Below are 18,420 nucleotides of genomic sequence, written 5' to 3'. Positions count from 1 at the left end.
AGTAGACAGGGTGGATGAGCACGGATGGAGATCAAGGAATACGGCGGACGTGCTGTATGTTTGTGTGGATCCCGGGAACGTGAGGACGACACTGCCGGCGTCGGTAAGTTGGATCTAGACAGGCAGGATAAGAAGGAGAAGTACGATGAGTGCACTTATCTGTGGAGCAGCTTGGTTGTGTGCTGACTATGGCTGTCGTCAGGTGCGTATATCGAGCTCTTTGCGGACATCGCTCCGAGTGTGGAAGACGGCGATTTTGTGATTCCGCCGGGGAGGAAAGGAAATGTATCTTCTGAGCACATTCATGCGAGCACAGTCGCGAAGGAGGGCAAGGGAAACAGCGTCAGCGCACAGTTTTACGAGTGGTGAGAGGAGCAGGTCAGAAACTTGATGTGAGAGCCGTGCTGCTAGCTAGGAGGACTCTGTTACGACTGCCTGTCTTGTCGCTCGTGTCCCGTGTTCATCTATGGATGTGTGTGCACTGCTCAGTGGTCATGGATACGAGCTTGTAACATGAGGCAAGCCCTGCTCACTTGCGGGACCCAGCTTCGAGCCTTCCCTTCAAGCCCGCCCTTCTCTTGAACCACTTCTCCATCTCGTCCTCACGTCATCTTACATAAGCCTTGATATCTGGCAGTCCACATAATATAATATATAGATAGAAAGTGCACACAGAAGGACAATTGACATCAAAGGTACACATGTCACGATGAAGGTGGTAGACATGGATCAGAATTGTATGACGATGATGCGAAGAATGGGACAATTTCACATTATAATATCACAGCATTAGGGCACCAGGCATATGATTTATTTTGTCCAACCCATTCGATTCATTTGTTATCATGACATGAAATCTACGGAAGGACAACGCCAGAACCGCCTATTCCATTATGCATCATTGCAGCCATAACTCATAGTGGCCTCAGCCACCACATCCCCAGAATCGGATATCTAGAGACTTTTTGAAGGAAGAAACAAGCCATGGGTATTGGAATCGCTTATTTCTTGGAAGCCTTCTGTGCGGCCTTGGTGACCTTGCCTGCACCCTTGTCGGCCTTGACGACGGACTTGATGACACCGACAGCGACGGTCTGACGCATGTCACGGACGGCGAAACGACCAAGAGGGGGGTACTCGGTGAAAGCCTCAACGCACATAGGCTTGGAGGGAATCATCTTGACGATAGCAGCGTCACCAGACTTGATGAACTTGGGGCTGGACTCGGTAGACTTGCCGGTACGGCGGTCAATCTTCTCGAGAAGCTCGGCGAACTTGCAAGCAATGTGGGCAGTGTGGCAGTCAAGAACGGGAGCGTAACCAGCACCGACCTGACCGGGGTGGTTGAGGACGATGACCTGAGCGTTGAAGGACTCAGCACCCTTGGGGGGGTCGTTCTTGGAGTCACCGGCAACGTTGCCACGACGGATCTCCTTGACGGAGACGTTCTTGACGTTGAAGCCGACGTTGTCACCGGGGACACCCTCGGTGAGCTGCTCGTGGTGCATCTCGACGGACTTGACCTCAGTGGTCACACCAGCGGGGGCGAAGGTGACGACCATACCGGGCTTAATGACACCGGTCTCAACACGACCGACAGGGACCGTGCCAATACCGCCAATCTTGTAGACATCCTGGAGGGGAAGACGGAGAGGCTTGTCGGAGGGACGGACGGGGTTGTCAATGGCATCAATGGCCTCGAGGAGAGTCTTTCCGGTGGCCTTGGTCTTGGTCTCCTTCTCCCAACCCTTGTACCAGGGGCAGTTGGAGGAAACGTCGATCATGTTGTCACCGTTGAAGCCGGAGATGGGCACGAAGGGAACGTGCTTGGGGTTGTAGCCGACCTTCTTGATGAAGGAAGAGGTCTCCTTGATGATCTCGTTGAAGCGCTCCTCGGACCACTTGGTGGTGTCCATCTTGTTGATGGCGACGATGAGCTGCTTGACACCGAGGGTGTAGGCGAGCAGGGCGTGCTCACGGGTCTGGCCATCCTTGGAGATACCAGCCTCGAACTCACCAGTACCGGCGGCAATGATGAGAATGGCGCAGTCAGCCTGCGAGGTACCAGTGATCATGTTCTTGATGAAATCACGGTGACCGGGGGCGTCGATGACAGTAACATAGTACTTGGGCGTCTCGAACTTCCAGAGGGCGATATCGATGGTGATACCACGCTCACGCTCAGCCTTCAACTTGTCAAGGACCCATGCGTACTTGAAGGAACCCTTGCCGAGTTCGGCGGCTTCCTGTATGGCGAGTCAGTGGCATGAGCAGGTGGGAAGACATTAGGAAGAATGTAGCAAGGCGTCGGCAACTGATGATCGCTGTGGATGATTTTGCTGCTGCAAGCCATCCACTGTGCGTCATAGTTGGCGAGCTACCTAAATGGGCTAGCGCGAAAATTTCGCACAACCCCACCTAAGCGCCCAAATTGTCCCTCAGCCCGATGAGCCAGAGAGCTGGCCGGCGCATCGCGGAAACAACTGAAAGCCATGCCGCAGAAAAGTGAAGGGTGTGTGCGTACCTTCTCGAACTTCTCGATGGTACGGGAGTCAATACCACCGCACTTGTAGATCAAGTCTGTATCCGTTGTGAGCCCATATCCATACCCCGCTATCGTTCGAAGGTATGCTTACGACCGGTGGTCGTCGACTTGCCAGAGTCGACGTGGCCGATAACGACGACGTTGATATGAGTCTTCTCTTTACTGCAGTGCTCGTTAGCAGATGCCTGTGACAAAGCCGTGCGGCTGCTGCGTGGCAGCGAGCAGCTGAGAGTGGTCAACGTACCCCATGATGTCGGTTTTTTGAAATGTGGAAGTAAGAAAGTCTTAAGATCTCCTGCAGAGGGAATCAGTGAGGCGTACAAGGCGATGGTGTGAGGGCAGACTAACAGATATCAAAGCTTAATGTTTGACGGTGTGAGAGGACGAAAGTGTGAAAAGATTGCAAGATCTGTGCGAATTTAAGGCGTGAGAGAGTGGCGGGACGCTGAAGGCCGGCGCGGGGCAGCCTAACGACGCACGGACCTTCACTCAGATTTTGCAAAGTGTCACAGCAACCGCCCCCAGCCTCGCTGTTGGGCTCTCTCACTCTGCGCTCGAGGCCAGATACGGCAGATTATCACCCTGTCATTGGCCCACAGACCCATTCAGCCCACCGCCCGCAGATCTAGTCGCCACAGACGGACATTTGCTTCATGAAGGAACTACGCACCGCACCGTCCCTTCCTAGCTCACCACTTCTGCCAGAGCCTAAGCTTGACCAGAGTTTTATCTCCAGTGCGCGCGGTACACGTCGTTTCTTCAATCCATTTCGCGAAGCATGCCCGCGGCCGGTGAACCCCGTGATAACGACGACCCAAATCTTTTGGCGGGGTATCTCTTGCATTGCCCCACTACAGTGGGATGGACGGTCTTTGCTGTTGTGGCGCTTCCAGCGTCATCAGCCCACTTTGACCTCTGAAACTCTTTACTCTCGATTCTGATGCTAGATGCACTTTTGCCGCGGCACCTTCCAAGTTCGATCTCGATATTCTCGTCTTTGACGCTGATGCGGGGCATCAAGTGGTTTGGACCATCATTGAACTCCTTTCATACAGGCCGCGCCGCCCTTTCTGTTGACTCACCTCCAACAGGTTTCAGCCGTCGCCCTCAGCTCTCAGACGTGAGACTCGCGCCGAAATTTGCCGCCGCCTTGCCGCTTCGTAGACCTTGTACCACAACTACACGAAGATATAGGTGCTTTTTTACCCTAATAGGAGCCACGCTGCACCCAAAACTCTCCATGTAGTATTGTGGGCATCGTACGTCTTACCGAGAGCACCTGCCATAAACTCTCGCGTAATCGTGCATCAGTCCTGCCTCCAGAATGCACACCACCAAGCCTTTGCGGCTTCTGTCGGATTGCACCCCGCGCATGAGATGGGTCCGCTCTCGAGAGCTGCATACATATACACTGTTAGCCAGAACTGAGCGCTCACATTGTTCTTCGAGTAGATGCAGGTGGATACTAGTCGAGCAGAGGCGGCAATAGCTCGAAAACCCGAGCCAAAGGAAGGTGTAGAGGATCGTGCTTGCTGCATGTGATAGCAACCAACTGGCAGAAGAAAAGCTTCATAATTGTTACTTGGGAACGTATAGAGATGTGTAGGCTCTAGGTGCGCTCCGCAATTCCCGTATCTTATCATTAAATCTGAGCGATGCCAACGTAGAGGTTTAAGTTACCCCAGGAGACATTTCAACACCAGGATCTGATTGTTGAAAAAGGCATCACCTGAGGATAGAGTCAATTCTGGTCGATTACCAATTCCAACATACACTGATGTGCCCCCATTCGTGGATTTCACATCCAGCACACGGTTCACATGCTACTTGAGACAGACTCCCTGTAAATGTTCGGATCGATAAGACTATACTAGGCTGAAGTAGCGCGTGCAATCTATACACAATGCTCCTAGATGACCAACACCGAAGCCAGGAACTTGATAGCTGTGTCCATAAGCCAGCGTACCATGTATCCGCAGTTGTCCTGGAGGTACCGCAGCCAAAGAACATCATGCTCTTCACGCTATTGCCATCGCAACACTTCTTTCGCCCGCTTCGGCGACAACATGGTACTTTTTGCGCTACAAACTACCATCATCGCAAGCGCTCATATCCTTCTCGGGAACGCCATGGGCGGTCGTAGCCATGCGATCGACAGTCTACGAAAGAAGGCGCGTGCGTGCGAGAGTAAAAACGAAAACGTGCGGATTGTGTGTAGTGAGGCATCGTGGCTAGACGGTGGATTAGCAGCGATACTTAGCTTGCAGTAAGACGCGCAATAGCTCTATTCAAGCTCCATCCTGGAGCGTGCATGTTGTGTGCTGCAGAATCGGATTCGACAGGGCCAGACTCTGTAGGGATCGGTTCAAATGTGCACAGTAGTACACCAAATGCATATCTCTCAAAGACAAACACTTGAGTGATGTTTGTGGTTGGTGTGCGTGGGGAATCCGCTGTCAACGAGACGCCAAATCGGCAGTGTTACATAAGCAAAGCATGGCCGAAGATCTCCCGACGGCAGCATCACGGAGAGCTTTTCCTACACCTCCGAACAGCTTTCCCGACCACCACCCATCCAAATCCATCTCCCCGGGCTTTCTCACTCCCACTCGGTACGCCAATTGCCTTGCGAGTACCCTCTCCGCGCCCATTGAGTCCCCGCAAGCGCGCGCTGACCCACACCACCTACAGAGCCCACGATGAACTCCACACGTCTTTTCCGCCCGTTCGCCAGGGCCGCCTTCCGCCAGCCCGCCATGGCGCGCGCATCCATTATGGCGCGCCCGGCGCTTGCTGCTGCCCAGAGCAAGAAGACTGAGGTCGCCCCTCAGCAGATGGTGCGCTCCTTTCCAATCCACGGAGCCAGGACACAGGGAAGCTAACGAACAACAGACGATCCTCAAGTCGGCCATGCCCCAGCTCATCCCCTTTTTCTTCGTCAACGAGACCACCATGGCGTTCGTCCTGCTCCCGACGCTCATCTATGTCATGTCCAAGTACATTCTGCCCCAGCGCGTCCGCCTCTTCGCGGCCCGCCTGTTCATCAGCAAGCTATAGACGGTGCATACGGAAGGCATGTGGAGGATGGAGCATTGTGTACAAATAGTCAACATGTGCTTGTAGACAATTGAGCGGTTCGAGAACAATGGATGGATACCTTCGCGATGCGCCCCATCACAGCCGCTTCTTGGCATCGGCCGAAGCATCCTTGCGTGATAGCGGACAAAATAATTGAGAACAACAGCAGGCCCTGGCTGTGTTGAATCCTCCAGCTCGACCAATACTTCCTTGGAGCTTCTCAGAACACTAACAGCTGTAGAATCCTGTTCACTGTATTGCGGTTGTACCTGATACATCCTGACAACGCACGCAGTTCACGAACCGACATCGCTCCTTCACTGCAGCATCAGATTATGGCAAAAGACCTTGCAGGTGATATTGCGCTCTGCCACAACCCTACACCGCTTTAATCAACTCCAATAGCTGCCTGCCGGAATCTCCAAATGTCTCCTCCGCGCTCCGGAACTTCAACCCTAGCACCCTCTGCACCTTACTGTTGTCCGCGCTCCATTGATCAGCAGGAAACGTACTCTTCCCGGGCGTTCCCCTCGGCACCCTCTCGTTAGCTCCCGGCACAACAGCGCGCAGGATATCAGCAATCTTCTGACTATCCGCCAGAGCAGCTGCAAGAATAAAGCGCTGGTTAGCCGCCTCGGGATTGTCAAGGGCCAAGACGTGAGCTTCTGCGACATCCTGACATCTCATTTAGCATTCATTCATACATCAATCTCAAATCATGAAACGTACCCTGACATCAACATACAAAGGCACCCCATTCGGCGGGATCTCACCCTCAGGATTCGCCTCCTTTAGAAATTTGTTCCAGATGATCGCCATGCTTTCATTGACGTTGTCGACGCTCTTAACTTTGTGCAGCAGCGGGCCGTACACTATGACAGGATTGATAGCAACGAGATCCCAGGTAACGCTATCGGCTTTCTGCGCCTCCCATGCTGCTTGCTCGGCAAAGGTTTTAGATGCGAGGTATACGAAGTTTTTGTCAGATCCCCTGGCCTCGACATCAGCGGATGTGACGGGGAACCAATCTTCTTCCTGGGGTTAATTGACGTGAGCATAATCCAGGTAGCAGTGAGGAAGGAAACGCTCAAAACTTGTGCTGAGTGGCATTATCTATACTCACAGTGTAGACCTTGTTCTTCTCGTCACGCAAACCCCATGCGCCAACTGCAGCGAACGACGCAGTCAGGATGACGCGCTTCACGCTGGACCCTGCGACGCGCTGGATACCAGCCAGGATCTCGGTCGTCCCCTTGACTGCTGGGTCGATGAAATCGGATGGACTGCCTGCTGCATCGTATTTGAACGGACTCGCAGTGTGCATGACGATGTCAAAAGGCTGTGTCTCGTCAGCTGTCGTCTCAAGACCAGCTCTTATCCGCCCTCCTGATCACCACGTACGAATCGGGCTACTCACAAGCTCGCTCTTGAGCGCTTCATCGAAGGCCCCATGCGCCGTCATGTCGGGCACAACCACAAATTCGAGCCGAGAAGGGGATGCATTGGGAAAGATGGATTGCACATCTTCAGCTTTGGACTGGGAGCGCACGACTGCGCGGATGAAGTGGTTGTCCGGCGAGGCGAGAAGCTGGGAAAGGATGTGCGTGGCGATGTAGCCGTTTGCACCGGTCAGGAGGATGCGGTGTGGAGACATCGTGTTCAAAACATGGAAGAAATTCGATGAGAGTGTGGAGGACTTGATTTTTTTTACGTTGGAGCAGAAGCACTAGAGTTGAAAGTGTTGGTTCGAGGTAGGAAATAGTGTGTTGACCCACGCTACCACGTCCGCTTTTTATATGCCTACCTTCACGTCATGCATCTCTACACATCCACTCGATGGCCCTCATCCGCAATCACCGCAGAACTTTATGACTGTCTCAATCCAGCAACATGTTGGCGAAAACCGGCGTGGCACTCTCAGTTGACCTATGAGGTCGCGGCGTGCGCTTCGTCAGCGCATGTGCGTCTTTCATGCGCTCACTCGCATCTCTCGTATAACTAAAGCCATGGATACTTTCTTTTTGGGCGTGATAATTGGGTGTTAAGTTGATTGCGTAATCTAGATCGCGCAATTACGTGATGGTAGGAGGACATTCGGCATTACACGCACATATATGTCCGGACATTGAACGGTCTGCGTAAGAGGGACTGAGATGAAGATGAGAGTAATCGGACGCACATGTCCAGGAATCTAGATGTAGATGGTAGACTCCTTTGCTTCAACATGCAATGCGGCAGGTGGACTGCCTGTAAACAGTTTCGCGGGGAGAAACACATGAACTGGACAAGAGATGGATATTCGAAGTTAGTCCGACAGCGCGTGTTACGACAAAGCTGCTGATAGCCACTAATAAAGTATACCGACACATTCCTGTATCCGCGCGCGCTGCTCAGTCGTTGTTTACCATTGTATACGCAATACGACTAGCTGCGTAACACTCAGCAGTCCCGTTTCCCTTATCCCACTACGCGTCCTCGACCTGCGTCAGAAGCCCGAGTCTCCACGGCAAGTTGTTATAATCTGTGCTCACTTTCGGATCCACGCCCTGATACAGGAACCTTATTCCATGCGTATCAATTCTAAGATGCTGATCAATATCCGTCCTAATCACTTCGCCATGGCTAATGCTCCTCGTCCACTGCGCACCTTCAAAGACCACGTTCTTCTCACCCATGAAAGGATGGTCCTCGGTCGCAGCAAGTGCACTCCACGGGCCAGCAATGTCTGAACTCGTCCACGACCGGAAGTAACGCCCCGCCACGCCGATGCACTCTACAAGAAGCAGGTAAGACGAGTTGCCGGTGCTGTACACGTTGGACGCCTCGAAGAGGTCGTACTTGGAGGCTTCTTCCAGCGCGATTACGGGCTCGCTCATGCCTTTGGGGAAGTCGACGAGGGGCGTTTGGCTGCGGAAAAGGCGGCCGTTGTCGTCGGAAGAGAAGAGGTGACAATGTGCGTCGTCGCAGATGACCCACATGTCGACCCAATAGCCACCGGGGAGATAGTTCTCGATGATCGCAGGCGTGCCGTTGTAGAAGTCTGTTGGGGCTGACCAGCCGAGTGGATTGTTGATGTCGGGGTTCGTGCTGTAGGCTGCATTGCCATTTTGGAAGATGAGATACCAGAGTTTCTGTGGTTCGAAATAGAATACTTCTGGTGCTGCTCGATAGCCCGTGCTGATACCTGACTGGTCAAGATAGGTGAATGGTGCAGAGCCGGCTTTGTCGAAGGAAGTGAAGTTGAAGTAGACGAGAGAGTAGCTGGGATCTTCGACTTTCGCTGTGCTAGCGAAGACGTGGTAGGTGCCATTGACCAAGATTATAGAGGGGTCTTTGATACCTGCAATTGCTCTGCTATCGTTCTTCGGATAGATCAAGGCCTGGGTAGATGTCCATTTGAAGCTGCTGGGAAGCGTTGTGTTGCGTTTAGTGAGTGCATTGTGCGTTCCTGAAGTCACGATATTCTGTGCAACTGCGACAGCAGCTGCCGCAATTACAAGAATCGACTTCATCGTAGAAGCCTGACACCGGAGCTCTCACAATCTCATCTGGATATCCTCGAGACCATGTTTTATACATATCCAGATGCAAGAGCGCCATTGGCCATTTGCCAAGACAAGCGGTTAGCTGTCCCGATCGATGGATCTATCCAATATAGCGTAATGAATATGTTTGGCTGCGAACAGAGTTCGAGCGCTGCGCTGCAGAAGATCCCAGAACTGAACTTTCCCGAGGCTCGTCGTTGAGATCATTCATCCGTGTATTCAACCGGGAAGCAATGTCCAAACTCGTAATTTCTCCACCACCACCTCTTGTGTCGAGACCAATGCCAGGAAACACCCCAGGGGGTCGGTAGTCTTTAGATGATGTCTTCTAAGACGGCGCAGGCTATTATGGGTGTCTGAGACTCTGCGTCGATATGTATCATCAACATTAACCTCTATGCAAGATAAGCGAGATCCATTCTGCTGAAGAATTGTTGGTACAAAGTATAGCATGCAATGAAATCAAAGGATATGTAGGTTCTTGTACCCCAGGGTTGTGTTCGCGTCGAGGAATGAAGTAGCCTAGGAAACACCGACCAGTCTACACGCTGTTAAAGGTAGTCCATGATTCCCCTTCCAGGTTTTATATCGATCCAGTGCGAGTTCTGCTTGGTGTCTCGCCATTTCAGCGATGGTTTTGCCATTTACGGTCCTTTTGGTGAGATCCATCTCATGACCGCTACTTGCAAATCGCGCGGGCGTATCGGCGCGGCAATATAATCGTCCATGCCAGCCTCCAAGATTTGCTCCCGTACGCCTCGCAATGCGTTGGCTGTCAGTCCAATAATCGGCACTGTGCGCATCCGCTCATCAAACATGCCTGCGTCGCGGCGTATCCGGCGAGTAGCCTCGTACCCATCCATTACAGGCATTGAAGTGTCCATGAACACGAGATTGGGTTGACGGTTCCCGGATGTTTTACAAAGAAAATCGAGCGCTTCTTGCCCGTTGCCAACTGTGGCTACAGTGTGGCCCTGCCTCTCGAGCACTTTGAGGCAGACAATGCGGTTGATGTGATTATCTTCGACAATAAGGACGAAAATGCCAGTGCTGCCAACCTTGGGACGGAGATTGGGGCGAGGTTGTTGCTGTGTTGATGCCTCGATAGTTGGCTGTGCCATGGCGGATGCTGGTGTTCCAAGGTCGCGGGGTTGATCGTGTTGGCGTCAGGCGCCCTCAAGTACCTTCAGTACGATATGGTAGCTGACAGGTGCGCACTAGCCTATATAGGCGTTCCGCCACCCCCAAACACTCCATAACTCGTACTCCTCACCTTGCATTTGCATCATATACCGAACAGCTTGAGACACTCTCAGTGTACTATGTACGTCTATATCACTCCGTCACTTCGCCTGCTTAAGACGGTATCCCAGGCAACTGTGAAACTCTACCAAAAGAAAGCTTTGGTGACTGGTTCTCATGTGAGGCAAAGGCTAATTCCACATTTTTTTTGAGAATTTGTGACTCCCTGTAATGTCATCTCGAGGCGCGTTACGTCGTTTGATGGAGTGCGAGAGTTCCCCAAGCAAATGAGTGTCTTCTCTAGTTTTGCGAGGGCCGTTGTGGAAGGCGGACTGATCAGAAAGATAGACTATGGCACCATCGAAGAGAGTCGGCCATGATCTGCTGATAAACTGATCTTCTCTCCATTCCTTTATCGCGCAGAAGGGACGACCGATTGGGAGACGGTGAAGAACCGGATGAACAGCTCCATCTTTCAAAGGCGGTTCCTTCGTGAATAGATGGAGGATCCCCGCAATCTCCATTAAAGGATGAACATTCACAAATAACTTGCATCTTATGACTCAAGTAACTCTTGATTGCGTTGCGTTGATAGCTTATGTCCATCAAGAGTTTTTCTCACTTATAGCAAACAGAGAGCCTCCTGTGTCCGTCCGCCTCACGCCCACCCTCTTGACTTCCGCATCTTTATCCACGTTCTCCCTGAACAGCTTCATCTCAGTCTCCACAGCTCGCTCCGCGTACTCCCTCTCAAAAAGCTGGGCGACAATACCCGTGACGCTCAGCCGCGTATACACTTGGTGCACGCTCGGATTGGTATAGATCAACGCCATAGTAGCTAGCGCCAGACCAAGCAGGGAATACAGTACATTTGCGAGGACCAAGAGCCATAGCGCGGCTACAGGTACTTTTGTGATGACTTTGGAAGTGCGGGTCTGCGTTAGGAGAGCAGGACGAGGGGACATCTGCGTTGCTAGGGAGTAACTTCGGACCTTGGACAGACCTAATCCGTAAGCGTCGATGAAAGCGTCCATGGATGTTGCAGAGGCGGATGCGATTTGTAGCGCCCAGTCGTACTGATTAGGTATAAACATGAGCGCTGGCAAGCCGGGCAGGCTGGCGATCCCGGCGACACTGCCGTTGCTCTTTGTCGCTGTAAGGGAAGTGACTTCGTGGGCGACTGCGGTGTACTCGATATCCCATACTAGAAGAGACATTAGTTTCTAGGCGTCTGTCGAGCCCGGAAGTTACTTACCGGTAGTATCACAAAGGAGCATGGTGTAATCGTAATTGTTGTCGGGATCGGGCCACAGTCGACTTGTGTCATTGAGTTGTTCCGGATAATCTGGGCGGTCTACTTCAATCGTTGCCTGGCTGAGTGACTTCCAAGGATTCTTGAAGACGTCGTCATCGTCTGATATATCTGCTGGATGTATTTTCGAATCATTCCATCCAAGAATATTTGCCTTGAAAGGACTTTCGTCACTGAGGTACTTGTGGAAGTTAAAGAAGTAGATTTCGTGCATGTATCCCGTGATGTTTCCAGAGACATCGAGCGGCGCGCCTTTGGCCATGCTGCAGTTGAAAGATTGCCGACTCTCTTGGAAATCATTCTCGCTAGGTGCTCCTTGGGTACATGCTAAAGGTGGAATAGCGGAGCATTGCGTAGATACTCCAATCGTCGTTGCCTTCCAATCGTTCTCGGCGGGTGGTACATGAGGTCCGACGAGCGCAAATTGCAGTCCATTGGAGTCAGTATAATTATAGATTGAGTCTCTCGTTTTTGGGCCATCGAACGCCAGAGCATTGTATCTGAGACCCTGATGTCAGTCGAACGCATGGTGACCGTCATCCGAGCTTGACTGTACTCACGAGGTCATGTTACTCATAACGGCTGAGCGACTACGCTCGTCGAAGGTAATGCCACATCCCCAGTAATTGACGTTATTTCCAGAACCCTTCCGCGGACGGTCGAGACACCATGGAGCGAGGCCTCGGCTGTAGTGGTGCTGTTGGCCATCTTGCGCCCAAAGCTGGATAAAGTTCGCAGATTCAGTAACGATATGCAAATACGTATCAGCTGCTTGTACAAGTATACTACAGTATGTCAGTTCATGAGACCTCATTGTGAAGTCGTCTGTTCTACCGCATACCTTCCAAATAAACAGAACAAGAACACCAAAATAGAGGCGCGAAGAAGCGGTGGGGAGCGCGCCTTGTCCGAGTCGTTCGATTGTGCTTTCTTCCAGAATGTGGCTTTTACTTTGTTCGTTCCGAGATCCCATAATGCGAAGAGGTCTGCATTCAAAACCCTCATCAGAATGCTCGTCTGGTATGGACTGGGTAGTCGGGTCGATTGATCAGTCGATGATGTGTGCAACATCTGGCTTGCAATCAGGTACCCAAACAGCGTCATCAGCATGCTGACGAAGGACAAGCTGACAGTGGAAGACCACGAAGATATAAACATGAGCCGGGCTGCCGGGTAGTCGACGTAATAGTAGTGCTTGCTCGATGCATTTAGAATATCCCGACCCGGACATAGCTCAGGATAAGGGCAGTGGTTTTCTAATTCGAAATTGTCAGCCATTGAAATCAGACACGCACTGGGCTATCCGAATAGTTTGTAAGGTCGTCAGTTCGAATGCCAGGAGTAGGATCTGGCGATGCGTTCTGCATTGGGCCGCGCCAAGATGCGCAGTACCACACAGGACTTTGACTTGGAAGCCAACCTACCATTGATAAGGTTGACAAAGACGACCCAGATGATTGCGATCGTGAACGCAATCATAGGAATAACCACGATGCCGCACGCCAAAAAGATCTTGCGAGTGTGCGCTCTCCACGGATTTGCCACCCAAGACCTTGATGAGCTGCCACTGTTCTTAGTGCAGCTGAGCGATTGCGCTTCGACATCTTTCAAGGAATCCCCGGTGGATGTTCCTGACGCTTGTGAGGACTTCGTCGTTGGCCTCTCCTCCACTAGTCTCATGGACTTTCCGCTCGGCGCTTCCATGGAAGTGTGGGGCAGTACCCGCCCGGTAGTTCGACGATGAGTGAATGTCGCGCGAGAACAAGACGGCACAGCAACCAGAGACCCCAATCCGAGGCCGTGCTGCATATAACAGAAAGCGCGCAAAGGCCACAAGTAGCAGCGCCTAGGTGGCCCCTAATACTTGTCCCGCCATAATTAGGAGAGTATGCTTACTAGCAGATATTTTAGCCAGGTACGGATGCCAAATCTCTCCATGCGGCATTGCGAGTGGTGGAACCTGGCCTATCGTTGATGCGCAAATTTCGCGAACGACAAGGGTCAACGGCGATCGGTGGAAGGAGCCGTGATGGACGTGGCGCTTCACTTCTGATTCGATAATACCCGTTCTCGATTGTGGTTATTTTAGGGACGAGGCTAACCAGGCAAACTAGCATCGGGTATTACCCGCTCTTTTAAAGGTCAACCCCAGAATAGACATGTGCGCTCGAGGGCTGTGCTGCAGCTCGTCGGGGATACATGAGCATTGGATGGCCGCTCGGCGCGAGTGCAGAGAAGTGAGTGAACGAAGGAGGTACGAAGCACAACCCCATGTACGCGAAACGCAACACGCCTTCCTCAGTAAGCAAAGCGCATGCTTCAACGCCACCTCCAACATTTGGACACTGAACTACCCACGGTATATTTTCCCCAGGTCTCAACTAGTCTTACGAAAGAGCAAGGTGTATAGCATTTACAACACACACTACAGTATGGACCCTATGAGACATCGTCATGACATCATCGGTTCACCTCGCTTCCACACTTGTGCCCGAGGAGTCCCCCATCCAACATTTTGATAATATGCGTCTCGCATCGGCTCATCAATGACCCTACTCGTCCCCCACCGCCTCGAAGACCACTGGTCCTGCGACGTCTGCCTTATCATATCCCTCACGGTGATTCCCCTTAGTCTCTCATGCGGATTGTCCAGTGGTGGATACCGCCTCTCCAACCCCTCTTTCCCCGCAAGGTGTCTGTCCGCCTCCGCCTTTGAGATTGTTTGCGCACCCTGCGACACGCTCCATTCCTCACGCTCGCCGTGATATTGGAACTCGATCCACCCACCACAAAAAACGTGGTATGTCCAGTAGCGCATGAGCACACAGGATAGCGTGGCATTTTCAGGTGGACTGGGGGACAAGGAAAGTGGTAAAAATGAGGCTTCGGCGAAACCTCTTGTAGCGCGACGGATTATGGTGGGGGATGCGCAGTGGAGACATTGGACATCGAAAGGGATGAGGAACGCCATGAGGACGGTCGGAGATTGCCAAGGCATCTCTCTGAGTTTGATTTTGCGAGAGTCCTCGTCGGGCAGGTACTTCTCTCGTCCCCAGTAGCCGGGCGGGATCGACATGTGCGTGGACGTGTACCAAACGGACGGTATTGGTTCCTCGGGCCAGGCGAGTGTAATTGGCTTAGTTGTTTTCACGAGATTGAGCGTATTCGTAAATTTGAGAATGTGTCTGGCGACATCGAGGTTGTCACACGTGGCTATGAAGTCCAGTCGAGGCTTCGGGGTGATCGAGAGGGATCGGATTGTAGGATGTTGCTCGAGGACGTCGAGGAACCGATTCAAGCTTTGAACCGATGCTATGGGTGGCTGCTTTGTGATGAAGTAATCTCTGTGATTGGAACCAGCCCAATCGCGCGCGAACACAGGAGCCAGATGGAAGGATGTAACGAGACGGGCCCTGGAAGGAAGCAGTGAGCCCAGGAAGTCAGGCAACAAGTCGAGATCATCGAATGCGAACGTGTTCTGCGAATATAGAAAATCGATGCATTCTGAGTATCTCCTTGATGTCAGCAAAGAGACATGTAAACGAACAAGCAGACTCACATTTGCCGACAGCTCACCAACAACGCCAATGGTCTCGTGTCCTTTGGCCAAGCACTCATAACATGGTACCCGTCCTTGTCTCTTCTTGTGCAAAAGTCTCTGTGCACCGGGTCCGTCGGGTCCTTGGCAGGACAGTAGACACTTCCCCACCTTTGCCTCCTCTTCACAATGTGCACGTGGTTGCCACCAACTGCATATCTGAATATAGCCTCACGAACCTCAAAAGGGATCTTCCAGAGGTCGCAAGTTCCAAGCTGATCCACAGTCTTCTGCTTCACGCGGCTGCGGCCAAGAGTGTGCAACTCTTCCTCAAAGACAGGCGAACCACCATCCGAGTGTAGCGTAAGTGCCCTCGGCCTCATCTTCGGCAGGGCCTTCACTTCATCTCTTCTTGCCTTCATTTGCCGTCTCTTCGCAATCGTCTTCTCGCTCAATAGATGTCTCCGTGGTTCGCTTGCCCACCGCCTCACCAACTTAGCCGCCACCACGACTTCCTCCCAAGCAACAACGACTACGCCCACAGTATAGAGCAACAGTGCCAATGGCGGTAGTACTACAAAAAACACCACAAGCTCGATAGCGAAATGTTTATTGACGACGTCGTGGATAAAGTTCTTGAAATTCCGCCAGTGCGCGTCAAATGCCCATTTTATTGCCGAATCAAGAAGACGGAAAGGAACGGAGCCGCTCTCTAGCACGCGGTCGTCGACTGTGCTGAGAAACTGTTTCCATGACGGGCGGGTTTGCTGCGTGATGGCTGTACGTCCACCCGGTGTGCACATCTTAACAAAAGGATGCGCTTGGCCTTGGAACTGGTAGCAGACAGGAAACGAGACAAACTAGAGGGAGACAATATATGTTTAGGGATAGCAGAACGAAAACGAAGCACGGCGTATTACATGAGTGAGACGAACAGGGCGTGCGAGATAGGTCGAGATAGAAGCATGTTAGGGGCATTGCCAAGTAGGCAAGGAGGATTGCGAGGTTGCCACATTGGGCGATAGCGCGGCAGTGATTGATAAGGTGCACTTGTGTGGGTTTAGCCAAAGCCTCATCAAACAATCGCGCATGAGGAGGCTTGATATTCTGTTTGCCTGCCTAGATGATGCTAGTATGTTGGAGAGTGCAGTAGTCCGGGTATATGCACATGGAAGCCAACGATCGCCTGTCGTGTTGGTAACATAGCGACCTCAGAGCACGAATGCCTTCCCAAAATAGAAATGCGAAAGAGAGCAACGTATTCCGACAACACACCCTGAGAAAGGCTCACAAACAGACTTTCCTTGCGGGTATCCTTCTCCTGTAACAAAGGTAAAATGAGAACCCCAAGACGCCGCCCACCTGTTTTCACCCTCCGTGTCTCCAGGTATTACCGAACGCCGACCTTCCTTCTAGTTGTACAAGATGCCCGCAAATTGAGTCGTCTACTCAAACTGGCCGCCGATCCCACATAAATCAAAAGCCGTCGATCGCGTGTCGAACGCTATTCTTTCGAAGGATGAGGGCGCAGTCTCGCGCCACTCTTCGTCTTCGCCATGGATAGATCGCACTGACGAAGCGATCTCCGACGGCACATGCGACGCGACAAACGCACGTAGCTGTTGTTGGTTCAGCCACCAGATGTACACGGCCAAAACATCTCGCCCATCAGGAATGCCGATGGAACAGAGAGAAGGGCGAAGAGGATGCTTGACGGTGGCCGGAGCTGGGCACTGTGTTAGCTAAGGACCATGATGGCGAGTGGCAGGGATGGTGAAGCGACAGGGGTGTAACGCGGGGAAGCAGGGGTGCGACGTGGAACAAAAAGCGGGACGAAGCGCCAGGGTCCGGCTCACCAGTGCGCGCCATGGTACCTGACGGTGGCGATTCTCACGATGATGTTTTGCACTGTGAGGGAGGTAGGGTGTTGACGCCAGTCACTCTCTCCCGTGCGCTCGAGCAAAGGTGAAGAGCGGCGAAGGGCGTGTGGTTGCGCGCGAGGAGGGTAGGGCGTGGGTGACGATTAGGGTGTCCCGTCAGCGGCAGAGACAAGCAGCATCAGCGGGACAGGAACAGCGCACACGCGGTGCTTTATATCCTTCGATCGAATGGTCCAGCTGTCGACATCGCGCCTTGGGAAGAAGGCCCGCGCGCGTCCATTCATCATCATCAACTGGGCGAACCATCCCCACGCCCTAGGGCCGGGGCGACGACCCTCGGTCCCCCTTGTGCAACCACCAGCTCTCTCCACTGCCAGCGCAGACGGACGCGGACGACTCAGCACACGCAGTGCACGGGGAAGGACCGTGCATTGGCAGCACAACGCCACAAATCGCATTTCTCCTCCGCATGTTCACCGGTGCAGGACTGACAGCACTGATTCGCGAGCCAAAGCACAGACAACGCAGGCACATAATCGTGACCCGCCGCATCTGCACCTGCATCTGCAAGCTCATGTTAGCTGCATCCACTGCTATCCACACGTACGCCTGCAAACCACTCATGATGGGCCACCGCGATGTGCGTCCGTGCCATCTTCGCTGCTGCAGCGGTGCGTGGCCCGTGGGGGGGGGCTTTACCTCACAACCTTGATCGATTGATCCCGAGCGTCAGCGCTAGGGCCACGTACAGTGGAGAAATTGGGGACGATGGGATAACTGAACGTGTTGCATGACGTGAACGCAAGTTAAGCGCCCCTGCTGCGGTCGGCCGATAGTTGCGCTGCAGCTAGAACCGCACGCTGAATAGCTGCATATGTCCGAACACTCCATCGCACATTGGTGTTCTCCGAAACCAACCGATGGCGTAACGAGCCTTGCGAGGCGCACAAGCCGCATGCAACGGCCAGGGTGCGTGGCGCCGATCAATTAAGCTGAGATCCACTTTGCCACTGCTACATCTACGTACACCTCTCGCCCATCCATGTGACGGTTGCATTTGGTGGCAGCTGTTGCGTTTGCCTATCGCATTTCTTAATTGTTCGCCTGCAGCAGAAGCTTGAGCTTACCGCTATTGGCGAGAAACAAAAGACGAAACAATCGGAACCCGGGCCACCTGTGAAGGTCTCATATTCGAGGATACGCGTCTGGTCGCACAGAGGTGGAAGCCAGGGCTGCAACTGCCAGGAACTGAAGTCATGCATGAGCATGGGTCTGGCGGC

The 18,420-nt window shown here is 52.7% G+C and overlaps 9 protein-coding genes across 9 annotated transcripts; 2 read left to right on the top strand and 7 right to left on the bottom strand.

Moving 5' to 3' along the window:
- The first annotated feature begins 13 nt into the window (after window positions 1-13).
- Window positions 14-492, top strand: CC84DRAFT_1159462 (uncharacterized protein). Its single transcript, XM_018177242.1, has 2 exons — window positions 14-103; window positions 203-492. Exons 1-2 carry the CDS (start codon window positions 25-27, stop codon window positions 367-369), a joined length of 246 nt encoding a protein of 81 aa, XP_018042455.1. The 5' UTR covers window positions 14-24; the 3' UTR covers window positions 370-492.
- A 317-nt stretch (window positions 493-809) lies between these two features.
- CC84DRAFT_1159461 (translation elongation factor 1-alpha) lies at window positions 810-2,911 on the bottom strand. The gene is made up of 5 exons (XM_018177241.1): window positions 2,894-2,911; window positions 2,790-2,840; window positions 2,637-2,707; window positions 2,525-2,580; window positions 810-2,246 (listed from the first exon to the last, which is right to left on the bottom strand). The coding sequence occupies exons 2-5, from the start codon at window positions 2,792-2,794 to the stop codon at window positions 1,002-1,004; spliced, it is 1,377 nt and encodes a 458-aa protein (XP_018042454.1). The 5' UTR covers window positions 2,795-2,840; window positions 2,894-2,911; the 3' UTR covers window positions 810-1,001.
- Window positions 2,912-5,301: 2,390 nt separating this feature from the next.
- Window positions 5,302-5,856, top strand: CC84DRAFT_1254426 (uncharacterized protein; the record flags this gene model as incomplete). The annotated part of the gene is made up of 2 exons (XM_018184463.1): window positions 5,302-5,382; window positions 5,438-5,856. The coding sequence occupies 2 exons, from the start codon at window positions 5,302-5,304 to the stop codon at window positions 5,600-5,602; spliced, it is 246 nt and encodes an 81-aa protein (XP_018042453.1). The 3' UTR covers window positions 5,603-5,856.
- On the bottom strand, window positions 5,764-7,286 carry CC84DRAFT_1225986 (3-beta hydroxysteroid dehydrogenase/isomerase family protein-like protein). The gene is made up of 4 exons (XM_018183579.1): window positions 7,041-7,286; window positions 6,747-6,962; window positions 6,353-6,658; window positions 5,764-6,298 (listed from the first exon to the last, which is right to left on the bottom strand). Exons 1-4 carry the CDS (start codon window positions 7,275-7,277, stop codon window positions 6,002-6,004), a joined length of 1,056 nt encoding a protein of 351 aa, XP_018042452.1. The 5' UTR covers window positions 7,278-7,286; the 3' UTR covers window positions 5,764-6,001.
- A 708-nt stretch (window positions 7,287-7,994) lies between these two features.
- Window positions 7,995-9,261, bottom strand: CC84DRAFT_66693 (alpha-L-arabinofuranosidase precursor). The gene has a single exon (XM_018187079.1). It carries the CDS (start codon window positions 9,133-9,135, stop codon window positions 8,089-8,091), a length of 1,047 nt encoding a protein of 348 aa, XP_018042451.1. The 5' UTR covers window positions 9,136-9,261; the 3' UTR covers window positions 7,995-8,088.
- Window positions 9,262-9,716: 455 nt separating this feature from the next.
- CC84DRAFT_66691 (CheY-like protein) lies at window positions 9,717-10,507 on the bottom strand. Its single transcript, XM_018187078.1, has one exon. The coding sequence runs from the start codon at window positions 10,287-10,289 to the stop codon at window positions 9,813-9,815; it is 477 nt and encodes a 158-aa protein (XP_018042450.1). The 5' UTR covers window positions 10,290-10,507; the 3' UTR covers window positions 9,717-9,812.
- Window positions 10,508-11,015: 508 nt separating this feature from the next.
- CC84DRAFT_1134381 (uncharacterized protein) lies at window positions 11,016-13,513 on the bottom strand (the record flags this gene model as incomplete). The annotated part of the gene is made up of 5 exons (XM_018176021.1): window positions 13,147-13,513; window positions 12,564-12,978; window positions 12,283-12,507; window positions 11,666-12,222; window positions 11,016-11,614 (listed from the first exon to the last, which is right to left on the bottom strand). Exons 1-5 carry the CDS (start codon window positions 13,424-13,426, stop codon window positions 11,016-11,018), a joined length of 2,076 nt encoding a protein of 691 aa, XP_018042449.1. The 5' UTR covers window positions 13,427-13,513.
- A 661-nt stretch (window positions 13,514-14,174) lies between these two features.
- On the bottom strand, window positions 14,175-17,129 carry CC84DRAFT_1170882 (uncharacterized protein; the record flags this gene model as incomplete). Its single annotated transcript, XM_018179879.1, has 4 exons — window positions 14,175-15,234; window positions 15,282-16,086; window positions 16,732-16,986; window positions 17,117-17,129. 4 exons carry the CDS (start codon window positions 17,127-17,129, stop codon window positions 14,175-14,177), a joined length of 2,133 nt encoding a protein of 710 aa, XP_018042448.1.
- Window positions 17,130-17,248: 119 nt separating this feature from the next.
- CC84DRAFT_66019 (uncharacterized protein) lies at window positions 17,249-18,009 on the bottom strand. Its single transcript, XM_018187056.1, has 2 exons — window positions 17,840-18,009; window positions 17,249-17,704 (listed from the first exon to the last, which is right to left on the bottom strand). Exon 2 carries the CDS (start codon window positions 17,596-17,598, stop codon window positions 17,284-17,286), a length of 315 nt encoding a protein of 104 aa, XP_018042447.1. The 5' UTR covers window positions 17,599-17,704; window positions 17,840-18,009; the 3' UTR covers window positions 17,249-17,283.
- Window positions 18,010-18,420: the final 411 nt, after the last annotated feature.

This window comes from Paraphaeosphaeria sporulosa (assembly GCF_001642045.1).
Source record: "Paraphaeosphaeria sporulosa strain AP3s5-JAC2a unplaced genomic scaffold CC84scaffold_1, whole genome shotgun sequence".
NCBI lineage: Eukaryota > Fungi > Ascomycota > Dothideomycetes > Pleosporales > Didymosphaeriaceae > Paraphaeosphaeria > Paraphaeosphaeria sporulosa.
This window is presented reverse-complemented; position numbering and strand designations above follow the sequence as displayed.

Bases quoted from the DNA above. Each gene is read 5' to 3' on its own strand.
- CC84DRAFT_1159462 (XM_018177242.1), top strand. From the start codon at position 25: ATGGAGATCAAGGAATACGGCGGACGTGCTGTATGTTTGTGTGGATCC. The intron at 104-202 runs GTAAGTTGGATC...GGCTGTCGTCAG, and splicing joins GGACGACACTGCCGGCGTCG to GTGCGTATATCGAGCTCTTT.
- CC84DRAFT_1159461 (XM_018177241.1), bottom strand. The intron at 2,581-2,636 runs GTAAGCATACCT...CAACGGATACAG, and splicing joins CAAGTCGACGACCACCGGTC to ACTTGATCTACAAGTGCGGT. The intron at 2,247-2,524 runs GTACGCACACAC...CTCGCCATACAG, and splicing joins CCATCGAGAAGTTCGAGAAG to GAAGCCGCCGAACTCGGCAA.
- CC84DRAFT_1225986 (XM_018183579.1), bottom strand. From the start codon at position 7,277: ATGTCTCCACACCGCATCCTCCTGACCGGTGCAAACGGCTACATCGCC. The intron at 6,659-6,746 runs GTGAGTATAGAT...AATTAACCCCAG, and splicing joins AGAAGAACAAGGTCTACACT to GAAGAAGATTGGTTCCCCGT. The intron at 6,299-6,352 runs GTACGTTTCATG...ATGAGATGTCAG, and splicing joins CTTTGTATGTTGATGTCAGG to GATGTCGCAGAAGCTCACGT.
- CC84DRAFT_66693 (XM_018187079.1), bottom strand. From the start codon at position 9,135: ATGAAGTCGATTCTTGTAATTGCGGCAGCTGCTGTCGCAGTTGCACAG.
- CC84DRAFT_66691 (XM_018187078.1), bottom strand. From the start codon at position 10,289: ATGGCACAGCCAACTATCGAGGCATCAACACAGCAACAACCTCGCCCC.
- CC84DRAFT_66019 (XM_018187056.1), bottom strand. From the start codon at position 17,598: ATGCGATTTGTGGCGTTGTGCTGCCAATGCACGGTCCTTCCCCGTGCA.